Source organism: Onychomys torridus, chromosome 10 (genome assembly GCF_903995425.1).
Source record: "Onychomys torridus chromosome 10, mOncTor1.1, whole genome shotgun sequence".
In the NCBI taxonomy this organism is placed as follows: Eukaryota; Metazoa; Chordata; class Mammalia; order Rodentia; family Cricetidae; genus Onychomys; species Onychomys torridus.
In genome coordinates, this window is record NC_050452.1 from 86980677 (window position 1) to 87002697 (window position 22021).

At 39.2% G+C, this 22021-nt stretch overlaps 1 protein-coding gene across 2 annotated transcripts in view; it reads left to right on the forward strand.

The window, feature by feature from the left end:
• Positions 1-22021, forward strand: part of Adamts3 (ADAM metallopeptidase with thrombospondin type 1 motif 3) — a 221094-nt gene that overhangs the window by 150843 nt on the left and 48230 nt on the right. For both annotated transcript variants that reach the window (XM_036201567.1, XM_036201566.1), the window contains exon 5: positions 20705-20904. In XM_036201567.1, coding sequence (XP_036057460.1) covers positions 20705-20904 — 200 coding nt within the window. The remainder of the gene's footprint in view (positions 1-20704; positions 20905-22021) is intronic.

Consider the following 22021-nt stretch of genomic DNA (forward strand, 5'->3'; position numbering starts at 1 on the left):
ATACCCTGTTGGTCTTCCTTTCCACTAGGCCCTCCTTACTCTTCATGCCCTTTTCTTCTCAGATTGCACCAGGTTAACTCTGCTGCACTGGAGCACCCACTTAGAGAAAGGGTCTGTTCTTGGAGAATAAGACAGTGTGTAGTTTAATGTGGAACAGTATTAAGATCTATCATCCAGACCATAACTTAATCACAGTGTTAAAACAAATACATATCTGAAAATGGCTAGTTTGTATTACAAATTATGGTAGTTAATTCGACTGTGCAGCTTAACATTTCAATATCTCTTAGAGTAATTATGAAAATGCAGGTCCTAGAAGACCTCTTCCAACTTAATGTGATAAGGTATTTGGATTTGAATCTTGAGAACTCAGTGATTCAGGCACACAAAAATATTGGAGAGACAACTTTTTCTTTCATATTTTTTCCTTTAATATTGGCTATCATGACAGCTGCTTTAACTGAAAAATTATAATGTGTACTGACTGACTCTCTAGCATGCATAAATATCAACATGATTTAATGTGAAGAGGAGGCCTTTAGGAGCACGATCTCATAATCCTGCACATGTTCTATGTAAGGTAACCAGGCTTACATTATCCAGACATTGACCCCTGGAAGTAATTTCTTTGATTTAACTTATAATGGTTTTGTTATCAAATCATTTTTTTGGAGGAGTGAAGCCATCTGTGTATGTATTATAAGCTATACTTGTATCAAACATTATTCATCCATTTTGATGTGTATATAATGCTCTCTGCTACTTTCTAAGTTCTGCACTGCACCAAAGTTGTTTGTGTGTCAAAGAAGGTCTTTGTCATGTGATAGAATTGATTTGTAATTTTTTTAAAGAAAAGCTAGCAGTTAATAAGATTTTTTAAATTATAACTTCAGTATCTAACCCTATGAATTCTTATATTCTAATCATGCATATTAAGTTACAAAAAAATTTGTCCTTTATTCCACAGGCATCCTTTCTATAATCACTCTTTGGAAGTCCATCAATATAATGTAGTTTGGCTCTTCATGAAGTCAATATATATAAAATACAAAAATTAAATAATATGGTGTTCACTGTTTATTTGGGCAACTCACATGGATGTTTATTAGGTGTATCTTGTTTCATATAAGAGCAAGTAGTTTCTCTTATATTATGAAATTTTATGACAATTTATTCCTCCAACTCAATTTCCAGTTTTAGGTCTCATACATAGCTATGGTATTCTTATCATGTATAAGAATAGGTTATATATGGGTTTACTTTTTTTTTACATAGGGGTAAAGCTGATGTGTCATTAGAGGAATGTGTGTATGTATTCAATATGTATGTAATATCAATTGTCTTTTACCATCTTGTCCTTGTATATGTTCCTACACACAGAGTAAGATAATTACATGTATATAAGATAACCATGTGTGTGTGTGTGTGTGTATGTGTGTGTATGGTTTTTCAAGACAGGGTTTCTCTGTGTAGCCCTAGCTGTCCTGGAACTAGCTCTGTAGACCAGGCTATCCTCAAACTTACAGAGATCTGCCTACCTCTGCCTCCCAAGTCCTGAAATTAAAGGCATATGTCCCTACCACCTAACAGTAGATATATCTGATATGGCTTTAATTTTATTTTTTCAGATGTATGCACTGAGGAACTACTCACAAACCATACATACACACGCATGCACATGCATAGGTTTTCTTAGAATGTTGTTTGAGGATTTTTGTTTATGTAGTATGACTTCATGGATGTTGGATTACTGCTACCTGAGGGAACATCTTCTAGCAGCATAGAGCTTGAAAGGAATCCATGGAGTTAGCACGTACTAGACTTTTCTGTCTGAGGAGTTAGGGGAAAAGATACTCCGACTCTGTCTTGATGGTTTCCTTCTTTATTCCCTATTCTTCTGTGTTATTTCTACTGTATAATTTTTTCTACAGCTTATATACCCCAACAAAGTTTTTCAAGCAATGTAGGAATTACAATGTGGTTACACCTATTTTTCAAGTGAATGATTAAAATGAATACAAGTAAAAACATGTTTTTCATCTCCCTAGCATGATTAAACATTGTATGTATTACAGGTAAAAAGCAAATTATCTCAAGAACCCACATACATTCATACCCAAGCAACGTGTTATAGATTAACCATGTAGGCAAGCAAGATATTCCTCTCAGTCAGGTCTTTTACTGGCAGGCAGCAATTTGCAGTTAAAAAAAAAAAAAAAGGGCCAATTACTTTATTATTTATTTTGAAAGGTAATCTTATAAGGAATCTTAAATGAATCACAAACCTAAACTTTTATATATGAAAAAGAATCAGTCAGCTCTACTTTGAATCTTTAGGGTACATACCCACTCATCAATAGTTTATTATAGCAGGAGACTGAGGGTAGGAATGGGTAGAAGGAATTAATCATCACCTTTTGTCATCAATCAATCCTAGCAAGAAAGGCACATCAGCTAATAATAATTGGGCTGCTTTGTTCTTGTTCCCTGGCCTTAATGAGTTTCCCTGGCCTAAGCTCATGTGTTCTAGCTATGTGATACTTCCTTGTGTATATTTTTATTTATCAAAACTCTGTATAAACTGACATTATTATCAACATGCAGTGTAGCTTAGGACAGAATCATCTTCATAATAATCCACAGGTCAAGATGCCCAGTAGAAAAGGATGTTTTCATGAGATAAAGACATTACATTACAGGCAGTGGGAATCTCCCCACACTCATTCACACCATGCCAGATACCAGAGAAAGATGGCAGCAGCAAACATGTAAAGAACAGCAGAAGCCAAAGACATATTGGGGTCTGTGGTCCATTATCTAGAAAGTCAGGACACAAAGTCAAGGCCTGGAACCTGGAGGCATGAGTAGATGCACAGTACATAGAGCGTAGCGCTGCTTACTGGCTTGGTCCTCCTGGCTTGCACATTTCGTCTTCTAATAGCAACCCATGACTCCAGCTCAGAGATGGCACCATCCACAGTGAACTGCCCCTCCTACATCAGAGATGATGGCACCATCCACAGTGAACTGGCCCCTCCTACATCAGAGATGGCACCATCCACAGTGAACTGGCCCCTCCTACATCAGAGATGATGGCACCATCCACAGTGAACTGGCCCCTCCTACATCAGAGATGATGGCACCATCCACAGTGAACTGCCCCTCCTACATCAGAGATGGCACCATCCACAGTGAACTGGCCTTCCTACATCAGAGATGATGGCACCATCCACAGTGAACTGGCCCCTCCTACATCAGAGATGGCACCATCCACAGTGAACTGCCCCTCCTACATCAGAGATGGCACCATCCACAGTGAACTGGCCCCTCCTACATCAGAGATGATGGCACCATCCACAGTGAACTGCCCCTCCTACATCAGAGATGATGGCACCATCCACAGTGAACTGCCCCTCCTACATCAGAGATGATGGCACCATCCACAGTGAACTGGCCCCTCCTACATCAGAGATGGCACCATCCACAGTGAACTGGCCCCTCCTACATCAGAGATGATGGCACCATCCACAGTGAACTGCCCCTCCTACATCAGAGATGGCACCATCCACAGTGAACTGGCCCTCCTACATCAGAGATGGCACCATCCACAGTGAACTGCCCCTCCTACATTAGAGATGATGGCACCATCCACAGTGAACTGGCCCTCCTACATCAGAGATGGCACCATCCACAGTGAACTGGCCCTCCTACATCAGAGATGATGGCACCATCCACAGTGAACTGGCCCCTCCTACATCAGAGATGGCACCATCCACAGTGAACTGGCCCCTCCTACATCAGAGATGGCACCATCCACAGTGAACTGGCCCTCCTACATCAGAGATGATGGCACCATCCACAGTGAACTGCCCCTCCTACATCAGAGATGGCACCATCCACAGTGAAGTGGCCCCTCCTACATCAATTATCCATCAAGAAAATGCATCATAGGCTTCCTCACAGGCTGACCTGGTGGGGACATTTTCTTAGTTGAGGTTATCTTTTCCTAAATGACTTCAGCTTATGTCAAGTTGACACAAAACTACCCGTCATAGGGTGTTAAACATTCTAATGAGTGGGCACATTGGCAGTGATAAATGAATGGTGAAAAGTAACTGAGTTTGGTAAATTTTTATGCAAAATGTAAAATAATATCGTGTGATTCAGGTTAAGTATCCTTTAATCCAAAGTGCTTGATACTAGGAGTGTTTAAGACTTGGGAATATTTTAAGACTTTGGGATATTTGCATAGGTTTCCCAGGACAAACGTCTCAAGCCCTAACATAAAAATCTAATATCCAAAATGGCTGGGCAGTGGTTGCACACACCTTTAATCCCAGCACTCGGGAGGCAGAGTCAGGCAGATCTCTGTGAGTTCGAGGCCAGCATGGTCTACAGAGAGAGTTCCAGGAAAGGCACAAAGCTACACAGAGAAAACCTGTCTCAAAAAAACAAAACAAAACAAAACAAAAACAAAAAATCTAATATTCAAAATGTTCCCAAAAGCTTTAGGGTTTTATTTTTTAATCCTCCAATTAGAGATACTGGACCTGTGTAATTTTGTATGACTGTGTGTATTACAACACTAACACAGCTGTATACCACCCTTGGATGTGCAAATTGGTTTAGTTTCCCTTTTTATTAGCTTATATTATACACAATAATCAATCTTCATTGTCATACATGCATATAATTTATTTTGATCATGTTCACCTCTAGTCCTTTTTCCCACTCCTGCTGAGAGCCTGTTCTCTTCATAATTAGTGCTCTTTGATGTCTCATTTGTTCAGTTTCCCAGTGAGTTTAATTACAGTTACTTGCCATGAGCATGGGTGGGTAAGAGTTATTTGCAGGACCATGGGTAACTTACAGGTGGCCACACTACTCCAGGGAGTGCCTCCCCTTCTTGCAGCAGCTATTTTATATTGGATGACTAAGAAGGGGGCTCTTCCCGGGTAAGGCTAATTCTCTCAGCAGTCATTAGTTGCCTGTATTTCTTTATCTGGGGGTTGGACCCTGTGAGACTTCCACATTAGCATGTCTATTGATACAGACAAGTGTAGCTCACATCCCTCCTCAAAGAAGCTTCCCCAACAGCAAATGGGGACCATAAAGAAAACCTCAACCAGACACAATGCAGATATCAGTGGATCATGGGGATCCTTTTCACAACGGATACAGCTACAATACAACTTTTGTGCCTAAGGCTCAGAGAACATCATGGGAGAGCTGTAGGATGATTGTAAGAGTGAGAGGACCAAGAAGACTGTTGGGAGACTGGGTTTCCTAGAAATGACTCCCTAAACAAGATCTGAACAATTGCACTATCAATTGGTCTTCATTTTCCATAAACCTACATAATTCACTTACTGATTATTTACTTTTTGCTTAACATTTATCGATGACTTCCTATATATTAACATATTTTTTTGTTTTTAATATTTTAGTTGAATTTTCCCTACCTTTCCTCCCTCTAGCCATATATACATACATACATGCATGCATGCATACATATGTAACAGTAGTAATCAAAGAAATAGAGGCTTTCAACAACATTACTTTCTAAGTACATTTAAAAAATGGATTCAGTTCCTAATTTTTAAAAAAAATACCAATATATTCTACATTTCAGGAACAGTTACTTTCGTCTCTCAGCCAAAATGCCATGGAATTAATATAGGAATGCAAACATGGATATGGTAATGGTATGCAAATCTACAGTTAGTGGAATGGCTGAGTGAGTAAAAGCACTTACCATGCAAGCGTGAGGACCTGAGTTCAGATCCCCACAACCCACCAAAGAGGCTGAATGCACAGCCTGAGTACCTGTAATCCCAACATTTCTACAGGGAGAAGGGAAATAGAAATTGTAGACTCCCCTGAGGTTTGCATGCTAACTCCTCTGGCAAATGCTGTGGGAAAACAGCATAGATGTCTTATCTCAAAGAAGGTGAAAGCAAGAACCAACACCTGAGGTCATCCAGTGACCTCTCCATGTGCACCATGGCATGCACATGGCATTCACATGCACAAATGTTCTCTCTCTCTGTCTCTCTGTCTCTCTGTCTGTCTGTCTCTGTCTTTGTCTCTTTGTCTCTCTCTCTCTCTCTCTCTCTCTCTCTCTCTCTCTCTCTCACACACACACACACACACACACACACACACACACACACGCATAACTCATACATCACAGGCCCCTTATTTGAGGTTAACTATGCTGTAATACTCTACAACACACCCCTAGTTTTAGTTTTGTTATGTAATGTTATGTGCTGTTGTAATTTTTAACTGAAAGTATTCTTTGTTCTACCAAGATCTTATTCTCGTGTCTGTTAAACTAAATGAAAAACGTAACAAATGAATTTTCCTTATGAGGGGCTAAAGTTTTTACTTTATGAACTTTAGTTATGAGTGTTCTGGGACTGATAAGAGATGAGGTGAAATAGGGAAAACTTTGAATTGTTCTTTAAAGATTCTTTGAGATATCTTTTTTTTTTTTTTTTTTTTTTTTTTTTTTTTTTTCCAGGGCAAACAACTGTGTAGCCTAATGAAAGCAAGGAATGGTGGAGAGGGTGGTGGTGGTGGTGATGATGATGATGGTGATATTTTGTGGTGGTGATGATAACATGATGGTAGTAGAGTTTGTTGAGGTAGTAGGGGTGGTGGTGATGGTGATTGTGATGATGATGGTGATAGAGTTTGTGGTTGTGATGGTGATGAAGGGGTAGTAATAATGATGATGTTTTGGGTGGTGGTTGAGGTGAAGATAATGATGGTGATGATGATGGTAATGAAAAACAGATTAACTGTTCTAAAGAAATAATAAAACTAGTGTGCAATAGGAAATAATACAGAATATGGATATTTGGTTAAATTTTTGGCCAATTTCAAAATATTCCTAGTGAAAAAGGAAATCATTATTAGACGTTCTTGGAGTAACATATAAAGAAGATAATTTAAACAGTCAAATCTAGGATGATTATAGAAGGCAGAAAATTGGAAGAGACCCGTTCTTAGCACCTTGGTATGATACTGGATATAGAAATGCTGGTATGATGACAACTCTAAAAGCAATACACCTGAAGAATTACCGGACTTTGGCATTGACAGGACAAGTAAAATACCATAAAAAATTATCTCAGGCTTTTTAGTACTTGGAAATATATAAGATTGGTGGAGGGGCTAATTCTGTGAGGTAAAGTAATTCTTTGAAAAGATCCTGGAAGGCACTGTGGGAGTCAGTGTCCTTTAATGTCCTCAGGACACAGAGATCATGAACTCTGTTATTGAATGCCTTGTATAAGAAGCTTTCTAAAATGCAAAGAACCTTGGCTGGTTCTCAGCCAACGGGTGAAAAAACAGAATATTACAAGGAAGAACCATCCCAAAGCACCCTCAAAAGCAGAGGGCTAAACTGTGGAGCTGAATGACTGCATGAGTATAAAGAATGTGTACAGATACACTCTGTTGGAAAAAGCAAAACAGCCCAGGGAGGCAGAGTCTCCTATGAAGAAGGCAACTGCAATCTTGATTTAGCTTGGGTCTGTACAGAAGTAACTCCACAGACTGGGCCCCAAATTGAGAGGGGTTGGGGTGGGGAGTGGAATGTGTTAAACTGTAGACCAGACAAAATATATGCTCTTCTAGGACTTGCCTAAGCAAGTGCTTAGAGTAGCTCATAGTGTATAAAAATGTGACTTCAGAGCATTTACCATGTAGTAGATGTTCAGTGTATATTAAGTAGATGAGTGAACTATTACCTTTGTCTTGCACACATCCTATGTTTTTTGGTGTATTTACTGAATGTGTGTTTATAGGTGATTTTAGTGAAGGAGATATAGAGAAGAGGAAACTGCTAGCCAAGTTGCAGATATCCCTGAAGGATGCAGGAGAAGAAAATAGAGGTTCCCAGATACTCTGTAAAAGTGAAGAATTACAAAAACAGAATTCCAAAGGTGGGAGGATCTAAAAAACCCAAACCTATTACTGCATGGATATGCATTTGAAGGCCAGTTTTGTTAAATAACTTACCATATATATGTCAAGGTCCTGTTCCAGGAAATTCAAACCACACTAGCTATTTTAAGCATGAAAGGATTTAATGTAAAGAATTAAATGCACATTAAATTTTTGGAAGGATTGCAGGAGTAGCTTCTAGTCTTTGGATCTAGGATGGCTGCCCAGAAGGGGAGAGCAGATTGGCCCACCCATGTGCTGTTATTGCTGCAAAAGTCAGAGAACAGGAGAAAAAGATGAAGTCTCCTAATGTCCCCTCAAGATGCTGTTGAAGAGTAATAAAGCACAATTTCTGCTACTTGCCTCCCTTTCGGGATCCACTCAGCTGGCACTTAACCTAGGACCCTGAGAGACTAGGCTTTCTCCAGGGACTAGTTCCCTGGTGGATTTATCCAGTTCCAGATACTCAGCCCTAAACACAGGTACATGAGAGCAAAACAAAATGGGCCCAGTGGGAAGGGAGGGATAGAGTGTGTGTGTGTGTGTGTGTGTGTGTCTGTGTGTGTTATGTGTGTGAGTTGTGTGTGTGCGTTGCGTGTGTGTGTGTGTGTGTGTATGTCATGTGTGTGTTATGTGTGTATGTCGTGTGTGTGTTATGTGTGTATGTCGTGTGTGTGTTATGTGTGTGTGTGTTATGTGTGTGTGTTATGTGTGTGTGCGTGTGTTATGTGTGTGTGTGCGTGTGTGTGTGTATGTTATGTGTGTGTGTGTTGTATGTGTGTGCGTGTGTGTGTTATGTGTGTATGTGCGTGTGTGTTATGTGTGTGGGGGTGTTATGTGTGTGTGTGTGTGTAGCAATACTAATTGAAAAAAATTGAGAGAGTTTTGGGGATACTGAAGGAGTTGGAGGAGGGGGAAAAGGCATGGAAATTATGTAAATGTAGTATTCATATATAAAATTCTTGAAAAATAAAGATTTTTGAAGTAAAAATTGTCACAAATCTTTTAAATTATAAGACCATGAATTTAGATATAAGAGGACCCACTTGTACCATGAATCATTGTTACTCACTTTCTTATTCCATGAAGGTTCATTCTGAGCTTCTTATTGCTCTTGTTGACTTTAAGAGAGGGCCTGCAATGAACCTTAATGTATAAAAATTTTGCCTTTACCACTGTAGCAACTGTTAAAGGCTCACATCAATTTTCTGTCCTCTGAATATGATTTTTACAGACCTGGTTCTTTAAAAAGTGCAGTGCCAAATATAGTCAGATATTTCAAATATCCCATTCTTTGGACTAAGGTGTTTGTTATGGTTGACATTTCTTGAATGGCTTCCATGCTTGTGCTGTGTATCCCCTAAGCAGGCTGCCCCACCCCCAACTCTTGGAAGCAGGTTTTCTCCAAACACATTTACAATACCTTTTGGCTCAGATAGTTTTTAATCAACCACAAAATTCCCGTCCGTTTATGAGAAAAGTGAATATAAATCTTTGAGGTTCACTGAGTGCCATGCACCCCTCACTTCTCTGCTTTCTGCACAATGTTGTCGGTGTCAACACATGGTCACGAATAGTTTATGTCTGACCAAACCTGTTTTTTTACTATGAGAATATTGCCAGGGCTTATGCTGAGCATTCCACTGTTACCAGGCTTCCACAAATCTGAATAGACTGTGTATGCAGTCACTAGGAAAATGCTGGTTGTGAATTCTAAGTCATATTACTGATACAGAGGCCAGTACTCCTAAGCCACCAGACACTCATAGCAAAGCCAAATCCAAGTGGCCTTCCAGTCCTGGCCAAGATGGAACCACATAGAGTAGCTTATCTTCCTGCTTGCAACAGACAGAAATGGACAAAATATATGGAAAAAAAATATACACGATAGTGGATATCAAACAGTGAATCAGAATGACTCCAAGAGATGAGGGCTGAAAAAAGAGGGGTCGGGGTGTTCAGGAATACCCGGACTTACTGACCTAAGGGCTTCTAGTCTGAGTCATGCAGGTGAAGCCTGAACGATTTCTAGAACTGAGAAGTCAGAGCTGATAGTCACATGACTGAAGATGAGTGACGAGGCATGGACACAAAGATACAATTGCACAGATCTACACAGAGTCCTTGGTCTTCTGTAGCTGAATTCTGAGTGGTGCTTACATTTGTGGAAATAGGCAAAGCTTAGAAAATCCCCACCTGACTGGAGTCGAGGTAACAGTACCACTTCTACAAGGAGCTTCTCAGGATTCCCAGAGCACTGGAGGATGCCCAGAATGGGTGTGCCTCAGTAGCAGTCATTAACTCTAGATGGAGGCTACTTTGGCTCTGCCTAATAAATCTTACACATAACACCCAAAAAGAACAAACTGTTTTCATGTCATTTGACTGCATCCAAGGGGGGAGCTTAAGAATATTTATAGGAACACAAATATATCCAGCAGCCAAAAAGATAAAATTTACAATGTTAGCTTGCTTAATCAAAAATTACCCAAGTATGCAAAGAAGCAGAAAAACGCAACTCATAAATGATGACAAAAAGCAGTTTTTTGAAACTGGCCCAAAATTGACAGGAATGTTAGAATTAGCAGACAAAATATTAAAAACTCTATTAAGCCAAACAGTTAGTTTCTCAAAGCTTTTAAGTTATTTTTTTTAAATCTGCCTCCCCTTTCCCCATTCCCCTGCATGCTGTCTGTCTCTCTTGGCCTTTGTGACTTTCCCCAAGTCACAAGTGGGATGTCAGCACTGCTGAACTGGGGGCTCATTTCATAGCCCATTCAGTTCCCTTATGATTCCTTTGCTGTGGACTTCAGTTGTCACAACCCTAATGGCTTAAGGCGATACCCAGCATTTTTGGTTCTGTAGGTCAGAAGTCTAAGGTCCTAGACAAGTTCTATGCCTAGTACATCATAAAACCAAAATAAAAAACTAGCCAAGTAGACTCAGCGTATGTGTGTATATGTTACTGATGACTGAACCTCTACCAATGAGCTATATCCCTAGACTTCTTGCTTTTTACTTTGAGATGAGGTCTCATTCAATTGCTCAGGCTGGCTTTGAACTCACCCTGTAGCCTGGCCTGGCTAGGACCCTGGACTTTCTTGTGTCTTTCCTGTTTCAGCCTCCCTACCAGAGTAGCTAGAACGATAGCTCTGACTTGATCTCTGATCTGGAGGCCCTGGTTAATAATACTACTATAGGATTGTTCAGAATGTTGGCAGAATTCTGTTCCTTGTTCTTGTAGTCCTGGAATGTCTATTTTGGGGCCAGTTATTGACAACTAAGGTGTGCCACTAGCCTTTCTCTGATCCTATGGGCTTCTCTTCAGAACTAGCAATAGCACTTCAAATCCTTCTCAGAGTTAGCTAGCATTCCTAACAGTTTCTGTACCTGCCAGGCAGAAAAAGCTCTCTGCTCTCAGTGGCTCAGGTTGAAACAGTCCCTGGCCTATGTGTCTGTGTGCTGATCATTGTTAGTCTATAGCATGGTCTTAGGAACAGAACATACTGTCGTGTCCTGTGCCTTAAGACCTTCATAAAGCAATTCTTGAAATTCACTTACCACATTCTTGAATCTATTCTTATTTTATGTATGTTTTGCAACTGCTTTCTGAAAAAGTCAGCAAGATAGACATTAATGTACTTACATATTACTAAGATTTTGTTACTTCAACAAAATACTCAAGGTAAACCACTCATAAATGAAGTTTGTTTAGACCACAGTTTTGGTGTTTTAAGGCTATGGCATGCACATCAGCTGTTATGGCAAGGGCTCTTTCTGTTCATCATGTCATGGTGGATGACAATTGTTGGGAACAAGAAATGACATCTTGATATAGGAATTCAGAGAACAGCTAGGTTCTTAGAGTCCTATCTCCGGACATGGCTCCAATGAACTCAGCCCCACCTCTCATGATTTCAAACCTTCTTTTAATACCACAGTTAAGAACCAGGCTTCCAACACACAAACTTGTTGGAGACAGACCACGTTCAGCCATAGTACTGAGTACATGTAAAAAGTTAGCAAGTATCTCAAGCAAATATAATGTAGATATTCATGTGTACTATTCTATCACTTTGTGAGGTCTCTGCCTGTGCCTTCCCTTCTTTTGAAAACCTCATATAAGACTGTACCTCCTTGGCTTTGCTCCATTTGTTCTCTCCATGCTATTTTATTCTTCTTACCACATGTCATTAATCTTACCACTGCAGTGCCGGCCCTATGAAGGAAGGCAATTTTGGCCCATTCCTGCTAGATTGATTATTTGTGCTTAGAAAAATGGCAGGGAAAATTCCCAGATTCTTTATGTATTTATTTCAAAGAATAAATATTAACATTAATACTTAATATTTTGGTTATGATTAGTTTTGTAAACTTGTGTTACTCATTCTCTATGCCTTTGCAGAAAATTAACCTACAACTTCTGCAGAATTTCTGGGGATATTTGAGATAAAGCAACTTTTAACTTCCCAATAAGGAGACACAGAGGAGGTGACTGGTAACAAGGGTGCGAACTTTGAAACTGACAGCTGTGAACTGCTATCCCATCTCTCTCTGCACTGGGCTTTTCCAAAACTTCCTAGCTGTGCTAGATGGTCAGACTGTAAAAGCAAATTGGGTGTGATCTCCTCTTTCTCTGTCTTCACCACTTGATTTAATGGAACTCAACTACAGAAGCCATAAATATGAAAAAACAGAATTTAGTGAAGACAAAGAGAAATGTTAGAGTGCTGTTAAATACATAAAATATTGAAATATAAAGATTATAAACTGTACTGCCTTTGAAAAATAAGCTTAAGATTTTAATAACTAAATATATTAATATACAGTATATATTAAGAGAAGAAATGATTACTGATAATGAAGTCTTTAAAGTAAAATTGAGCCAAAAATGATCAATTCATAAGGTAAAACAGAATATAGAGTCCCTTTCAAATGACTGTGTAGCTAATAATAGTTTTCTCAATAATACTGGAAAAGAATACTATTGATGGTTGTATAGTTTCTAGCATCAGGAACTCACATCAAAATGTTCTAAGCAAAAGTCAAAGAAGAAAATGAGGGAAAAGTACTTTATCAATTCATTAAACTGAACAGACCTAGAGGGGTCAAGTGAGGAAGAGTAATGAAGGTCACCCCCCACCCCCCCCCCCACCCCTCCCACCCATCCACCCCCGCCCCGTGGCTGAACCTCTGTGATGCATGCATTGTGTGGAGGAAGCTTCCTCACACCTAGAGTTGCTGAATTAGCAAATAACAGTATGCAATTTTCATTTCATGCTGAATCTCAGGAAAATAATGAATATATTTTTAGTATTAACAATGTCCCCTATAATATTAGGGCAAAAATAAAACTTTTATTTATCTTCCATTTAACTTTACAGGGAATGTTGCATTTATTTTTGACAACCTTGCCCAGTCATGGAGATTTCAGTTATTAAAAGATAGACAAAATTCTGGAGGAAGATGGAAAATGTTTTGGGGAATGTTGAGCTCAAGAGAGGGATTTAAGGGTGGATATGATGAAGATTCATTGTTTATATGTATAAAATTTAAACTAGAAATGGCAGCAACCTGGCTTAATAAGGGACAGTGATAAAAGTCTATTTAGTACCACATGAGTGCAGGAATATGCCTTTCTGTAGACACCAAGAGGGTGAAGGAATGCAAAACTAAATCTAGATAAACAGACCCCAGTGCATGAAATTACACATAAAATGGACAAATGCATACTGTAAATAAGAGACCCTGTAGAAGATGTAGGAGGAGCAGATTCTGAAAAGAAAATCTGGCAAAGTGGGTTTCCTGTTAGGCATCCATTACTCCATCTTCATTCTCCATACCTAAGCATATGCTGCAGAGGAGCCTGGCTTCAGGCACAAGACTGAATTTTTTTCTTCTGCCTTAGACAGACTGAAGCATCTATTCTTGTCAACTAGGGACGGTTTTAACTGTGTGTGGTTGGATTCTGGCTATTGAAATAGTTGAATGTACCAAAAGATTCTGATAAACTTTCTTACTTACTCCTAGGAAAGACCCATAGAGAGGTTCAGACTATAAGACCCATAGGGAGGTCTAGTTTGTAAGACTCATAGGGAGGTCCAGCCTGTGAGATGCATAAGGAGCTCCAGCCTGTAAGATGCATAGGGAGCTTCAGTCTGTGAGACATATAGGGAAGTCCAGTCTGTAAGATCCATAGGGAGCTCCAGTCTGTAAGACATAGAGTGAGTTTCAGTCTGTAAGATGCATAGAGAGGTCTAGTCTGTAAGATCCATAGGGAAGTCCAGTCTGTAAGATGCATAGAGAGGTCCAGTCTGTGAGACATATAGGGAATTCCAGTCTGTAAGATGCATAGAGATGTCCAGTCTGTAAGATCCATAGGGAGGTCCAGTCTGTAAGATGCATAGAGAGGTCCAGTCTGTAAGACATAGAGGGAGGTCTACTCTGTTGGAGCTGACTCTGATGATAGAATTGGGGAAGCTGTTTTAAAAGACAGAAATTAACCTGAAGAGGGTTTATATATCAACAGTAGCAGGATGGTCAAAGGTGGGAAGATCTGTGCCATTGATAATCTACTGATAGAATTACCATAGAATCCCCATTCTTCAGGACCTCTTTGTCATGCAACTAATAGAATCCCTTACTGCTTACAATTGCAAGTAAAGTGGGTCTTTGCAATTAATAATAACTGAAAACATTCTAACTGACATGCAAAAATTTTTATTAAAAGTCAGTTTATGGCTTGGATATTGAAGTGACTCTTACATTTTTGTTTGCTAAATGATTATCAAACTAAAGCATGCAAGCAATATATATATTATATTATATTATATTATATTATATTATATTATATTATATTATATTATATTAACCTCAGAGGTAGAATTCTCTACTTAAAATTGCCATACATTATCCCTTGAAGTAGGCAGCAACAGTTAAACAAATGCAAACATATACTGTTTACAGTTAGAACTTTGGAGGGAAAACATGGATAGTCAGATTCATTAAATGGAAATGGTATATTTTTTTAGAGTAGCAATTCTTTTGTGCAACTTTAGAGTTCACGTCATAATTTGGCCTACACATAGTTCTTTGGACTATCATTATGCAGTTTACTTGCTGATGAAGGCTTTTTATAGTAGTGGTTTATTTCTTTGTACAATAGCACCCTCATACATTTGGAGACCGGCACTATACCTTATTAGGAAGGAAACTTTAACTATGAAAAACAAGATGTTGGTGGAAAGATCACTATATGATAATATGGACAGGGTGACATGATGAAGTTGGCCACCCTCTGTTTCTGGTGTGAGGAGATGACATTTGTTGGATTTTTATATCTATTTTTGGCTCTGATCTTAGGTTCTCCACCTACTGTTGGAAAACCAGCCTGTGGTATTCCAGTGACTTCATTTTCAGCACAGTATTCCATTCATGGAGAATGCCAAATTTCTATATAGACTCGCTCTGTGTTTCTTATTACTGCAAAACAATATGCTTCTTCCTTATTTTTTTTACGTCAGTGCACCATTAGGAAATGTTATGTGATTTGTTTGGGTAATTTGTTTACTTATTTAGCGTATTTTTACCATTTACATTATCTTCATAAACTGCAACTTGCATTTATTCCCATAGATGGGTGCAGAAGAAACATAGGCAACAATTATGTGGGGTTAGTGTTACATGTGTTAGAATTAGACACTGAGATATAGGTCTTTTGTTTGTTTGTTTGTTTGTTTGTTTGTTTGTTTTTAATCCAATCAGGATGATGACCTAAACATGATAGAAGGGTCAGGTCTCATTTATTAGTTCAACCTGGGGTTGTTCTGGAGCTTTTGTGGGACCCCACACTCATAGAACTCCCATGTTCCTCTGTGTAACCAGTCCGCCATACTCTGCACCTGCCTTCATCCCAAGGCTCCTCCGCCAGTTCCTGGTGTCATGCTTCAGGAGCAGAAAGGAATGCTTAGTGGGGAACCAGGAGTGCACCTACAAAGTTGAATCACTTTCCTTCCACAGAAGCTTGTATGGGTCTTGTGTGTAAGTCACCAGTGTACAAGCAATGCTTCGGTTTAGGTTTTCTTTAGTATCTTAAGTCTCTGTGTACTCCTTAATCACATTATATGGAATGACATTTAGCTGAGCTTATTTCTGTCTTAGACAAAGTGGGCATTCTGCTCTTTGGAAGGAGAGACTAGATAATGAGCCCAGAATCCTGTCGCCATCTCTCATCCAAGGGGGTGAGAGATGTATCTGTATCTGATACAGAACTCAGTCAAAACATACACCTTTCAAACTTTAACTCTGTCTTCTGTCAGAGGATAGGCCTTCTTCTGAGATAAGAGACAAGTTGACTAACAATTACACTTTGATTTCCTCTGAATAAAATATGCCAGTTCCTTCTTGAAAATCATTTAAGACCAAGTGTTCAAAGTGAGTAGTAACATAAGTTATACCATATTTTAGTAAGTTCAAAATTGTGCTATAGCACTGGAAAAATCTTCACTTAACATTAAAAATAGCTTCACATGTTATGATTGAATTGATAAGTTATATGTCTCCTAAAAATCCACTCCAACAGATAATAAAGTTGTGCATTTGAAAAATAATATATTACCATTAGCAAACTAGTGGGTGAGTAGAAGGTTACAATAAAAATGTTTCCAATATATTAATTAGTATGTGTCAATAATTTCCAAGGTAAATTCCAAAAATCTACAGTTCTCCAAAAGGAAAAATCACTTGAAGAATATATATTATTTGCTAGTCTGAAAAATCAACCATTGATCTAGTAAAGTTCCTTATCGTGGAACACTTTTGACCATTAACCTCATCATTAGGTTTTGCTGTTCAGGAGAGCCCTAGCTGCTCTTACACTCACATTTACTATATGAATACCACTTTCTACACCTCAACCCCTAATAAACTTAAATGTAGGGATTCTATTTATATTAGTTACAGCCAGCCTGACAAGCTACCCTATCACATGATCAAGATGAGCATCAAATTCTAAATATGAAATGGGTGGAGCATCATGCACTGTGGTACAAATCTTCTCACATGCCACAATGGGAGCCATTATTCTTCTGTCTGCTATACTAAAAATAGGCCATTTGTTATGTCAACACTTGTGCACAATGTGTGTGTCCAGCCTTATGCAGGCAGTCACAGGTGCTGTGGGATCATGGTTTTGCAGCCTGTGTCATGTCCAGAAGTAGCAGCACTTCACAGTCTTCCGCCCTGTTTTCCAGCCCTTAAATTCTTCCCACCCACTCTTTCATGATGTTTCCGGAGCCTTTGAGTGGATGGTATAAATGTTTTCTTTAGGGCTAAGCATTCAACCGTTACTTATTTTCAGCAACTTGAACAATCTCTGAATTCACTGTTGTTCATTGCAAAGAGAAGCTTATGTGAGTAATGCTGGGACTAGTGTTTGTGAGTATAAACATAAATATTTAGAAAGCAGCTTGGTGCCATGACAATTTAGCTGAATAATAGTACTAGGTTACCTCCCCCAGGGCCTGACCAATGGGTTTTTGACTGGGTTTACATTGGCAAGGCCTAAATTTTTTTTTTTATGGAGAAGGCTTTTTATTCAAGCACAGAGCAAGTGATTACTGCCATAACAATTGTACCTCTGTTGTACCAGTAGGTACAACTTACCTGGCAGATTGGTATTATAGTTCACATGATTCATAGCTAGGTAAACTCACTAATGATTTTTCTCTACCAGAAGCCTGTATAGCACTTTCTAGCACAGTGAAATCTAGCCTGCAGGGAGAAGGCTTCCAGACCAGTTCCAACTTAATTTTTACACTATGCAATCAATAATTGTGGTGTCCACAGCAATAGGACCTTATCCTTTAGTTATGGTAGTCAATTAAAAAACAGTGGCAAGACTCTGTATTGTTTGGGAGTCATTTGGGGGTATCCCTGGTCAGTAGCTCATGATGAGATTATCACACACCTGGCACTGTGGTTTTTGTTTAATAACTCAGCTTCTAGGGGGAGCTTTATCTAGCCATAAAAGGTGTCTCCTTTCTAATTATTTTCCCATAAATTATACTTTGTAGATTGTTTATAAGATAGTTGATTTCCATATGGGTCTTTTACAACCCCTTCATTTTGATTAACCCTTCTTTTCACTTCCTTGTCTCCCATACATCTCCGCCCCTCCTTGCTTGTACCTTTCCACCTCTATGTTTATATTAGCTGTGCTTTATTATACCCTCACACCTATTGCATCACCTTCCTAGTGGCCTCTTTCTAGATTTATGGCCTCTATAGGAACTCTTATGTTGAGCACACAAAGTCAGAGATTTGAATCTAGGAGCACTTATGAGAAAGAATATGTTTGGGGGAGCTATGAAGGGATAGATGTGAATGGCTTGGTCATCTTACATAAAACTATAGTTGGATGGGTTGTTATCAAGATTTGAACCTAAATTTGTCTGATTATAAAGTCCATGTTAGTTGTTTGTGCTGGCACACAACTTAGTCTTAGTATCCCAGGAGGTAGAGGCATATTGCAAGTTCAAGTTCAGCCTAGAGAACATAGTCAGACAGTGACACCCTGTCTTGGGGGAGGAAAGAAAAAAAAAAACATGCTACTAATAATTTGGATGTTACATACACAGAAAACATACTAAGACAAATTAAATTATTTGTGAATGAATATACTTCATGGCCTCAGAGTTGGCCAGAATGATGATGTGTATAAGAAAAACTGCCTGAAGCTGTCCTAATGTTTGACACTCTCCACATGCAGAATTAAGGAAAATAAGATTGCACAGCACAGAGTAAAAGACAGACAAGAGTGCCCTTGGTTTTAAAGGTTCCTCTCTTTTTCTCCCATGGTCCCTTCTGTACCATCAATGTCTCTGCTCTTCCCATTTCTTTAAGGAGAAATGTAAAAGCCAGACTGGAAGTATCAGGCTCTCTGCAGTAAACCCTCCCCCTTCTTCATTCATTCATCAGCTTGATGAAATAATGTTGTTGCTCGTGTATTTCCGTTGAACATTGCCTCTGGCAACCCTGCCAAAGCAGACATTTCTAGAACGGAGAGCTAATCCATCAGCTGTCCTGTCTGCGCACACGCCATCACCTCTCGAATGTGCACTTGAGGTGGAGTAGCAAAACTGTGTGCAGGTGCAGTTTCCAGCCTCTCGAAAAGCACCGTCTGAGGGAAGCTCTCTGTTTGATGTGGATGCTGGTGAGAATTATTTTTATACCATAGAGCCAATGAGTTCTCAATGAGGAGAAAACCCCCAGCTAATGAATTAGGAACTGGGCTTGGGTCAAAGTGAGTACAGCATAGCTTTTAAACCAAATAGTCATAAGCATAGCTTAAGCCAGTACCTGCTGGGCAGGGCTGGGTGTTTCTCTGGATCTGTGAGAGGTTGAAGAGCTGTGAGCAGGGTATGTACTTCCATGCCTCTAATCCCATGTGGTTAGAGCTTGGTCATCAGCCTTCTTGGCCAGTAGACATCCTTGCCTGCAACTTCACTAAAACCACAAAGGTGAGGAGTAAAATCCCTATTCATTCATGTCAAGACTGATCCAGATGGCTGCCAGGCCTCCACACAGCATTCAATAAACCTCTATATAAACCATGAGTCAGACTTGGTTCTGTCAAGCTGGTTTTAGACATCAGGGCATTTTATAGAATAAATTCCTTTCTGGGTTTTATGGACTTGAAATGGAAATGAATATACCTTCAGGTTTTGGGTTTTTTTTTTCTGTTTTTTGTTTTGTTTTTGTTTTTGTTTTGTTTTTTGTTTTTTTTAATGCCAGTAGTTGAATGCCATTAGTATCCAACTTATATTTCACATTTTAATTCACCAAAGCATTTCTTCACTAAAGATGGAGAATTTAGGTTCTTAAATGCAGACAGTATCTGCCTCATTCCTTCCCACATATGTGTCTATATATGAGATGTCTACTTAAGGGATTAAAATACTTCTTTGATACAAATAAAAGTAAATTGTGCTTATGTTTGTATTTTTCTCTAACTAATTGTCATTTTCTGGTTGATTCCTTTCTCTGTTGTCTCACAAACTAAGACAAACAGCAATGGATTTTAACTGCTATTAATGGATGAGAGGCCAGACAGACGTGCAGAACTATCTGGCTGTATCCATGTGTCTCCCACTTTTTCCCTAGCCACATTCCCTAGACAACCATACTTCAGCACAGTAAAGCAATGCCTTAACCACGTCACTCTAACAACATGTCCAGGAATGGTTATCATAAAATGTGTTTGTGTTGATATGGCAGAAGTTGATTTTTAAATTAAAGCTGTTGATAAGAGTGATTTAGGTTTATAGAGTATAAATTCTATACCCCATGGTCATAGGATCGTAGCTTAATCAGGGTTAACAAGGTAACACATGACATTTATTTAAAGGCTTTATTGAATGATTCTATAACTGGCCTCCATGCTATACCCTGCTGCCTAGAATGCAGCAAGGAAAAGACTAACCACTCATATCCTTGTGAATATTAAGTCTGGTTCATCTCCCAGGACAACAGTATAGCAATACTATTATTGTATATTACTGTGAGTGTTGAATATGTCAGGAGTCATTCTGAGCATACATATGTGCCTATTATTTATTAAACAAAATGGAAGCAATATGTTAATGATTTTGATTGTAGTGATGGCCGCTGGAAAGAAATATTTCTAAGAGAGTACTGGAAGGCCCATTGGGGAAACTGAAATGCCTGGGTTCCTTTTGTCTCTTAATAGAGTCGGATCTGGAAGGCCTTGATGATCTAGGTACAGTTTACAGCAACATTGGCCAGCAGCTGAATGAGACAATGAGGCGCCGCAGACACTCGGGAGAGAAGGATTACAACATCGAGGTGCTTCTGGGAGTGGATGACTCTGTGGTCCGTTTCCATGGCAAAGAACATGTCCAAAACTACCTTCTCACCCTGATGAACATTGTGAGTAGTGACTCCTTTTTGAGGCTTTTGGCCACTTCAATCACATCTCTTGTTTGGTTAGTGTCCTCTGGGCACTGATAGAAGAACCTCACCCAAAGCCTGGGCATAGCAATGTTGTATCCAGACTCTGATCTATACTTCTAAAGTACAAGAACTCAGTAAAAGGAGGCATGAAGTGAAAGTTCCTTTTGCTCAATCTATTGGTTTCTTTTGTTACCAAGTGATGTTTTTCTGTCAGCTTTTCTGCACATGAATCTACTGATATTTTAATTATCATCTGCCACTCCACAGCCCCTTAATCAGTACCCCACTGGCCACTCAGGCTGTGTGGCCTGGTGGGGCTTCCAGTCCCATGGCCCAGGCTCTGCCATAGCCGCAATATGTTAAATTAAGTATTGTTCTATTTATCAATAAGACTCAGGAGTCAAAGGCTGGAGTGAAAATCTGCTAGTTCAGAAAGGCTGAGTAGCAACTAGTTGACCTAGCTTTTTGGCCAGAGACACTGCAAGAGATGCATCTCTTGCCTTGTCCTAGAACCAAGAAGCTCAAACTCTAGTCCCTGCTCTTTCCTTCCTGTGCATCTTCTCTACCCAAATAGTTGGCTTCTCTGTGGCCAATTCTGGTCAGTTAGTCACTGGCTCCACCCTCTGATTCAAGGTAAAACTTTATTGGGCAGTCTCTGGAGTGTCAGAATGTTATCAAAATATCCCACAACAACCAAGTAAAAAATCATGTATTTTAGAAGCCATATTGAATGGAATTATATCATGGTTTTGATTTTCATTTTGTTTGAGGGACAATTAATACTCTGAAGACTGTCAGCTTGCCTCACTATGAGCTCTGGGTAGTTAAATAGTTCTTCCCAGCATTGTTCTATATCCTGAGAGGATAGATAATTTTCCTAGATGTATAAGAACTTTCAAACAAATACGCTATTTTTAAAATTCTAGATAGAAGGTAATATATTTACAAAACACATAGTTACTGGCTCAGCAGTTGCTAATGGGCCCTTAAAATAATGTGTTCTTTATTTTTCTTTGATGAGCCTTAATCGCATTCAGAAAATGACATCATTTTAAAATTGATGTCCTTTGAACCTTTGGAACTGGCACAGAGC